This window comes from Medicago truncatula, chromosome 4, assembly GCF_003473485.1.
Source record: "Medicago truncatula cultivar Jemalong A17 chromosome 4, MtrunA17r5.0-ANR, whole genome shotgun sequence".
Taxonomy (NCBI): domain Eukaryota; kingdom Viridiplantae; phylum Streptophyta; class Magnoliopsida; order Fabales; family Fabaceae; genus Medicago; species Medicago truncatula.
The window spans coordinates 21416435-21425910 of record NC_053045.1 but is presented as its reverse complement, the minus strand read 5'-3'; the positions used below and the strand labels follow the sequence as shown (position 1 = coordinate 21425910).

The following is a 9476-nucleotide window of genomic DNA, read 5'->3' as shown; positions in this document are numbered from 1 at the left end:
ACTCCGGCGCGGCGGCCGGCCGCCTTACGGTGGCGGCGCTGCCGCCGGAGTAAAAAAAAAAATTGCTCCGATTCAGAAATTTTTTGCACTTTTAAACATCCATTTTCCTGCTTTACGTGAATCCGAGCTTAGATTTTTGAAAACAAGTCCCAAACGGAGTAGATCTGAGTTTGAACTTAATTTTTTTTTTACAAAGAAAGCACAAAAACGTGAATGAGAAAGTTTCTACATCTTTACGTCGAGTTGAATCCGTCACGATCTGTTCTTTTTGCTCCGACCTGCTCTTTTTGCTCCGGTCTGGTTCAGGCGCGTCCCTTTTGCTCCGGTTCGGTTCGCTTTGTTTTTGTTATGTGTTGATTTGAGTTGGTTTTATGGATTTGTGGTGTTTATGTTGATTTCTGGTAAAAAGTTATGAGGATGAATGTTCATGAATATTCATGAGTGTTGTTGGTGATGTTCATCTTTTCTTTGTGATTTTTTTTGTGTTTGATCTGTATTTTGTATGAGAGAGAAAGGATTAGGGTTTGTATTGATTGAGGGACTGATTTGACTCTGACGCAGCTACAGTGATTTTTCTGGACCTATTCCCAATGATTGGACAGTGTATTTATAGTGACAAAATAGGGTTGGCTCTGGTACAGATCAAAGACCAAAATACCCCTGTTGGAGACTTGGGGATAAAGACTTAACAAATAATAAAAAAAATAAGAAAAAGGAAAAGAAAAGAGGAAGGAAAGAAAGAAAGTTCACGTGACTTTCTTTTCTTTGTTTTTTTTAAAAAAAATAATAAAATAAAATAATAATAAACAAAAAAGAAAAATAAAAAATAAAAAAAAAACAAATAAAATAAAAATAAAATATTAATTAATATAAAAAAAAAGTCCCTTCGAAATTTGATATGAGGTACTTCAAAGTATCCTCCCTGCCGAAATTTCGGTTGAAATGATTAAAAAGACACGACTTTGAAAATACAATTAGACCTTTTAAAAAAGACTTGACCGTTACGACTAAAACTTTTAAAAATAAAATGCGTCTAAAAGTTATAAAAAAAAAACGGATGAAGTGATTTTAACTGTTGTAAAAAGCGAGCAGAGACTTAAATGCAAGATGACAGTTTTTTTTAATAATTAAAGACGACACAAAAACGAGTTTTAAATGGTAAAAGAAACGGATAAAAGATTTCAAACGGGCCAAATTTGGGGTATGACAGATGCCCCTATTTAAGTTTCTTCGTCACGAAGGTTTTAAAAGGGAAAACTTTTAAACCACAGGGTCGAGGAGACTTAAATATAAACAAAACGCCAATTTTGGACCGTTTGAAATACCAGAGATGCGATGCTAATGGAGGTGATGGTATGACTAAATATGATGCTGACCTGAATGTGAATGACGAATAAAGACTGACTGGGGAATAAATGATAATGTTTGTTAACATTGTTTTAAAGGTAAGGACAAAATTATCTGCCGAGTAGTGAGATAAAGACGTGGTTAACCGACGGGTGGCGGAATTAAAGACATGACGGGCCGACGAGTGGCTAAAATAAAGACATGACGGGCAGATAATTTAAGTCAGATAATTAAAGACATGACGGACCGACGAGTGGCTAAAGTAAAGACATGACGGGCCGACGAGTGGCTAAATTAAAGACATGACGGGCCGACGAGTGGCTAAAGTAAAGACATGACGGGCCGACGAGTGGCTAAATTAAAGACATGATGGGCCGACGAGTGGCTAAAGTAAAGACATGACGGGCCGACGAGTGGCTAAATTAAAGACATGACGGGCCGACGAGTGGCTAAAGTAAAGACATTGTAAAGCTTGATATGAGTGGGGATTAACTTGACAAAGATACACCTGAGGGGAACAATGAAATTGTCTGAAGACGATGGGGAAATTGTATAGACTGGCTACTGGCGAGACCTGCCACTTTGAAACATGATTGGTTTTATAACATACCTGAGTTTAGACACGTTTTGAGGATAATGAAGCAAAATATTGGGTAAAAATGCAACTATGTATGGATGATATTTATATGCGTGCTATGTATGCATGAATGAATGAATATGTATGAGACTCATATGACGGTATAATGGTAAGATTGTTGAGACAGGACTGGGCAGGTCTACAAGGAGAATGGCCCGGCATCACTGTACGAACACTCAAAGCCTTCATTGGGGATAAAGTCACGGGGGATGAATCAACCATTGTTAGGGTACAGCCCTTAAACATACTGCTGGGGTAAGTCCTCACAAACTGGGGTAGAAGTCGCCATTTCATCAATGCAACACCGTATTTTCAAGCTTGAATAGTCATTGCCTTTTGTATATATTTTTGAAATCCCTAACTTTTGCCTGGATCGTCCTTTCAGATTTTCAATCCACCGGGGAGACATTTTTCTTTTTCTCTTTTTGTATGCCCCTAATTTTTACCTGGATCGCCCTTTCGGGTTTTCGATCCACCAGGGCGCTCTTTTTTTTTTTTTTTTTTTTTTTTTTTTGCAATGACTATTTCTTCTTTGTTGAACGTGCTTGTTTCGGACCAACTGTTGACACATACTTATGCGATACATGTTTTTAAAGGTAATATGTTTGTCATTTTTTTTTATTATTTTTTTTTTGAAAGAAAACATAAAATCCTTAGAAAGGTTTTCAAAGTTTTTGCTTCAATTACTAATATTAAAAACGAAAGAAAGATTTTTGCACATAGAATAAACAAGAATTCCAACAAAAGGGGCACAGGCTCAAATTGATTTAATAGAAATGGTAACCGGCCAAAGGCATGGCACCACAGATTACAAAGAGTTGGAATATGGTAATTATATGGGATAGGTACATTGAACACAATAACCGCTATACTTCCTAACCACTTTGAATTCCACTGTTTGGATGCTTCAATACTAGAGAACTTCTGACAGTCAAGGTGTCTCGGGCGAGTGATGTTTCATCTGATGCAGTTACTTGTCTCGATCCTTAATTTCTGCATAGATCGCCCTTGCGGGTTTTCGATCTATCAGGATAATTTTTTTTTTTTTTTTTTTTTTTTTTTCTCTAATTTTTGCCTGGACCGCCCTTTCGGGTTTTCGATCCACCGAGACGCTCATTTTTTGGTTTAAGCCGCCCTTTCAGGTTTTCGACCTACCGAGCTATTCTTTTATATATTTAGACAAAGTATTTCTTGACTGCATCAGAATTCACAGGACGAGGTAACTCCTCTCCATCCATATTTGTAAGAATTAAAGCACCACCAGAGAAAGCTCTATTCACCACGTAGGGACCTTCATAGTTTGGCGTCCATTTGCCCCTAGGATCTAGTTGAAAGGATTTGATACATTTGAGCACAAGATCTCCTTCCTTGAATTCACGGGGATGGACTCCTTTATCGAATGCTTGTTTCATCCTTGACTGATATAGCTGTCCATGACACAAAGCAGCCATACGTTTTTCCTCAATCAAATTCAACTGGTCGTACCTGCTCTAGCACCATTCAGCTTCAGACAATTCAGCTTCCATCAAGACTCTTAAAGAAGGAATCTCAACCTCTACAGGTAGTACAACCTCCATACCATATACCAAAGAGAAAGGGGTTGCCCCTGTCGAGGTTCGCACTGAGGTACGATATCCATACAAAGCGTAGGGTAACATTTCATGCCAGTCCTTGTAAGTAACTACCATCTTCTGTATGATCTTCTTGATGTTCTTGTTTGCAGCTTCAACTGCCCCATTCATCTGTGGTCTATAAGGAGAAGAATTGTGATGTTGAATCTTGAAGTCATCGCACAACTCTTTCATCATATTGTTATTCAGATTTGTGCCATTGTCTGTGATGATTCTGTTGGGAACACCGTAGCGGCTGATGATGTTGTTCTTGATAAATCTGACCACTACCTGCTTAGTCACATTGGCGTAAGATGCTGCTTCAACCCACTTAGTGAAATAATCGATAGCCACTAATATGAAACGATGCCCATTGGAAGCTTTTGGTTCAATCCGACCAATCATGTCAATGCCCCACATAGAGAAAGGCCACGGGGAAGAGATGACATTGAGCATAGATGGTGGTATATGAATCTTGTCAGCATAGATTTGACATTTATGGCATCTCTTGGCATGATTGTAGCAATCAGCGTGCATTGTTATCCAGTAATACCCAGCCCTCAATATCTTCTTCGACATGGCGTGACCGCATGAGTGAGTTCCAAAAGAGCCTTCATGAATCTCGCGCATCAATTTTTCTGCTTCATGCTTATCCACACATCTAAGTAGGACCCCATCAAAGTTCCTTTTATACAAAACGTCTTCGTTAAGGAAGAAACGGCTTGACAATTTTCTCAATGTTTTCTTGTCCTTGTTGGATGCCCCGGGTGGGTATTTTTGAGTTTGAAGGAAAACTTGGATATCATGATACCATGGCTTGTCATCATCAATTGCTTCGGCTACAAACACATAAGCAGGTCGGTCGAGAAATTGAACATTGATTTCTGGCACAGTATTGTGACCATTCACATTGATCATTGAGGATAGAGTAGCTAAAGCATCTGCCATTTGATTCTCATCGCGGGGCACATGATGTAACTCTACTTTGTTGAAGAAAGTCAGCAAACGCCTTGCATAATCTCTGTAGGGAATCAATCCAGGATGACGAGTTTCCCATTCTCCTTTGATCTGGTTAATCACAAGAGCGGAATCTCCATAAATGACAATTTTCTTGATCCTCAAATCGATGGCTTCCTCGATACCCATGATGCAAGCTTCGTACTCTGCAATGTTGTTTGTGCAATCAAAACGTAACCTCGCAGTAAAAGGGATGTGAGTACCCTTAGGGGTAATGAGTACCGCACCAATTCCACTTCCATAGACATTAACAGCTCCATCAAATATCAAACCCCATTCGGATTCAGGATCAGGACCTTCACCGAACACCGGTTCGTCACAATCTTTTGCTTTTAGATACATAACCTCTTCATCTGGGAAGTCGAATTTGATTGGTTGATAGTCTTCGATTGGTTGATGAGCCAAATGTTCTGCCAAGATGCTACCTTTGATTGCTTTCTGAGTGCGATACTCGATATCATACTCGGACAATAACATCTGCCAGCGAGCAATCCTTCTAGTTAAAGCTGGCTTCTCAAATATGTACTTGATAGGATCCATCTTGGATATCAACCAAGTTGTATGATTAATCATATAATGACGGAGACGCTTGGCAGCCCAAGTTAAAGTACAACAAGTTTTCTCAAGTACAGAATATCGGGACTCACAATCAGTGAACTTCTTACTCAAATAGTAGATAGCGTGCTCTTTCTTTCCGGTTTCATCTTGTTGACCCAAAACACAGCCCATGGAATCTTCCAGTACTGTTAAATACATGATCAAAGGTCTTCCATCAACTAGAGGAACAAGAATTGGAGGTTCTAACAGATATTCTTTGATTTGATCAAAAGCCTTCTGACAATCATCATTCCACTTCACCCCTTGATCCTTGCGGAGTAACTTGAAAATTGGTCCACATGTGGCGGTCATGTGAGAGATAAATCTGGAGATATAATTGAGTCTACCAAGAAAACCTCTGACTTGCTTCTCTGTCTTTGGAACAGGCATTTCTCTGATGGCTCTGACCTTGTCGGGATCAACTTCAATACCCTTTTGACTGACGATAAAGCCTAGGAGTTTACCAGATCTAACACCGAAAGTACATTTGTTAGGATTCAACCGGAGCTTGTACTTTCTCAACCGCTGGAACATCTTCAACAAATACTCAACATGTTCTTCTTCTGTGCCAGACTTAACAATCATATCATCTACGTAGACCTCAATTTCTTTGTGAATCATATCATGAAAGATTTTGGTCATACCCCTTTGGTAAGTGGCACCAGCATTTATCAAACCAAATGGCATCACCACATAACAGAAAGCACCCTAGGGCGTGATGAAAGACGTCTTTTCTCTATCCTTAGGAGCCATCCTGATCTGATTGTAGCCGGAGAAACCGTCCATGAAGGAGAAAACCTTGCACTTAGCAGTATTATCAACCAATACATCAATGTGAGATAAAGGAAAATTATCCTTCGGACTAGCCTTGTTCAAGTCCCGATAATCAACACACATTCTGACTTTGCCATCTTTCTTTGGAACAGGCACTATGTTGGCCAACCATTGAGGATACTCTGATGTGACTAGGAAACCTGCATCAATCTGCTTTCGCACTTCCTCTTTGATCTTGAGGGCCATATCAGGATGAGATCTTCTCAATTTCTGCTTTACCGGAGGACACTCAGGCTTCAAAGGCAGTCTGTGTTCAACGACATCAGGGTCTAGACCCGGCATGTCTTTGTATGACCGTGCGAATATATCAACATATTCTCTGATAAGCTCAATTACTCTTTTCTTGACAGATACATCCAACGATGCCCCAATCTTGATTTTTTTCTTGTCTTCCTCAGTACCCAGATTGATGATTTCTATCTCTTCCTGATGAGGTTGAATTGTCTTCCTTTCTTGTTCCAACATCCATTTGATCTCATTTGGGATCTCTTCATCCTCCTTTACCACAGCCTCGTAAACTGGGACCTCAAAGTTGGGAGAAAGCATGGGGTCGCTGTGTTCAACGGATTCACTTACGTTCAGTCTGCACATGATTCATGATTGATTTTAATGAGTAAATGCAGACCTTTGGTTTTGAAATTTAAAAGAAAAAGAGAATGATTTTTTTTGGATTTTTGTATTACCATTTTTTCCAGAAAAAGCAACAAAAAATAAAAAGTAATAAAAGCCGTGATAGAAACGACGATTTTTATTTGTAATAAAAGTACTAGAAGCAAAACAAAGCCCTACATGATTTCACTTTCGCCTTGGGCAGAACGAAAGGAGTTTTCTTAAAAACAAAAAAACAACAAAAGACAAGACAAACACATTACTTAGAGCGGGGTGTCACAGAAGGAATGTCAACAGCAATCCAGTTGCAGCAAGCTCCTCCAGGCGTCACAAAGACCGGTGTCACTCCTCCAGGTGCATCATCTAAAATTGCATTGGTCTCTGGCGAATCATGAATGAAACCAGCACTGTGGAAAGAACCTCTGGTGGGGTCGAACATCCCAGGCTTACTGTTAAGGAAACCAATTCCCTCTTTACGCTTGTTTTCTGGCAACTCCACTAGCTGACCCCAGCCTTCGGTTTTGCCTTCCTGAATTACTCTCCGGGCATCCTTCAACGAAGCCATACAAGTCTCAATCTTACCGACACTTTCTTCGGCAGAGAACCCTTGGAATGATGGCCCGTCTGAACTACTACCACCGATAACAGAGAAAGCAGACAAATTGCTGATTAAAAAGGCCGATTCGCCACTCACAGTGATCAACTTTCCACGACTTACAAACTTCAATTTCTGATGGAGAGTAGATGTCACTGCCCCAGCGTCATGAATCCATGGTCTGCCGAGCAAACAGCTGAAAGAAGCCTGGATTTCCATGACTTGGAAAGTAACCTGAAATTCATGTGGGCCGACCGAAATTGGCAAATCTACCTCACCATACACCGATCTCCTAGTTCCATCGAAGGCCCTCACCGTCACCTTGCTAAGTCTCAAAGGAGCCCCGGAGTACGCCAATTGGTCGAGAGTTGACTTGGGCATCACATTAAGTGCAGAGCCGGTATCTATCAGGACGTTGGATAACGAGTCCGTTCTGTAAAGTACATAGATGAGTAATGCTTGATTATGCTTATTCCCCTCAGGGCATCCCGATGAGCACCAGAACTTGACAACAGGGCCATGATGGAAATCTTCGCAGGAGTTTGTAACAGCTGGTCCACCACCCTGTATTCACTCTTCTTGATCAGCTTCAAGACTTCATCGGCATCCTCAAAGTCAAACTCTTTGGCCTGCTCCCCAGCTTTACCTTTACCGGCGTTTCGCTCTTTTACTGGCTCATCGACCGGAACACTAACACTCTTCAGACCCACCGTAGGAAGGATGCGGCCACTCCTCAAAATCCGGCTATTCTCTGCGATATTATCCACAGCAACAGGTGAAGTTGTCTCACTTCCGGGCTCTAGAATCGTGCCTTCATACTTGTAGGGTACAGCTTTCTGAGCAGTAGTAGGCGTGGGCCTAGGCACACAGATTACCAAGGGAGTACCAACGAGCTTTGTACTGTTAGGGTTTATCACCAGCGGCCTCCTGGCTCTGAATACCGGAGTGACAACACAGACGTCTTTGCTCTCGGGTTCCCTTGTAACCACAAGTTCCCTTCTATTTAGGAGACCCTGCACATCATTCTGGACTTGTATACATCCACCAGGATCCATCAAACATATGTCACAAGCTTCATGATTGTGGTTGAAGAGAGTTGCTCTACACATTTTCACATGTATCGGTACCAGAGGAGTCTTGATATCACCTACAGAGAGAATGCGAGCCTCTTCCTGATCGTCTTGAATCATATTAACAGCAGGCCCATGAGTAGGCAGAGGATTGTTCTGAGCTACAGCGTCAGGGTCGGTGAAGGTTAACTCTTTACTATTTATCAGTTTCTGAACCTCTTTCTTAAGAGCAAAACAACGCTCCACATCGTGGCCTGGTGCCCCTTGATGGTAAATACAATGAAGGTCCGGACGGTACCAGCGTGGGAGAGGGTCTGGAATGCGAGGAGGTGGTATTGTTTGGACTAGATTTTGTGCAAGTAGAGAAGGGAGCAATGCTCCATAGGTCATTGGCAAGGGATCAAATTGTTGCCTTTGATTCTGCTGATTGTGAGGAGCCTGAGGACGGGATTGTTGCTGTGGTCTTTGTTGGTATGGTTGTTGGGGGTAATATGGTTGTTGAGGGAATTGTTGTAGGTTGTATAGTGGTTGGTATAATGGGGGGTAGTATGGTGCAGGTCCTTGAGGTCTGGGTGATTGATAGTTTGGGTTCTGGGGCGCGGTCATTTGTGGGGTGATGTTGGCAACAAAGGGGTGATTAGGGTACACGGGCTGAGGTCCTCCATGAGCCACCATGCCAACCTCTTGAGCACTCCTCTTTGGGTAACCATTCCCAAATTTCTTAATACCATTGGACGAAACCCCTGAAGAACCACCTGAAGAACTTCCCGAAACAGCTGCTCCCTTACGAGCCCACTCCTCGATACGCATTCCTGTTTCCACCAAATCAGTGAACTTCTGTGATGCACAGACAATCATCTTTTCTGAATAACAAGGGCTCAGGGTTTCATAGAACAATTCTGAAAGTTCCCTCTCATCCAAGGGAGGACGAATCTAAGCAGCTTTTTGAATGAAGCGTTGTGCGTATTCTTTGAACGATTCTTTATCTTTCTGGGTTAAGGACTGCAACTCTTTGCGACTTGGCGCCAGATAGGTATTATATTTGTACTGTTGCATGAAGGCCTCAGCCAACTGTTCAAAAGTGGTGACTCCTTTCAACCCCATGAACCAGGTATGTGCCGGACCAGTCAAACTATCCTGGAAGCAGTGAATGAGTAAGG

At 41.6% G+C, this 9476-nt stretch overlaps 1 protein-coding gene across 1 annotated transcript; it reads right to left on the bottom strand.

Annotated features, from left to right (window-relative positions):
- Positions 1-7653: 7653 nt before the first annotated feature.
- On the bottom strand, positions 7654-9174 carry LOC120579923 (uncharacterized). The gene has a single exon (XM_039832688.1). It carries the CDS (start codon positions 9172-9174, stop codon positions 7654-7656), a length of 1521 nt encoding a protein of 506 aa, XP_039688622.1.
- Between the last annotated feature and the right edge of the window lie 302 nt (positions 9175-9476).

Excerpts from the sequence above, each read along its gene's own strand:
- LOC120579923 (XM_039832688.1), bottom strand. The coding sequence starts at position 9,174 with ATGATTGTCTGTGCATCACAGAAGTTCACTGATTTGGTGGAAACAGGA.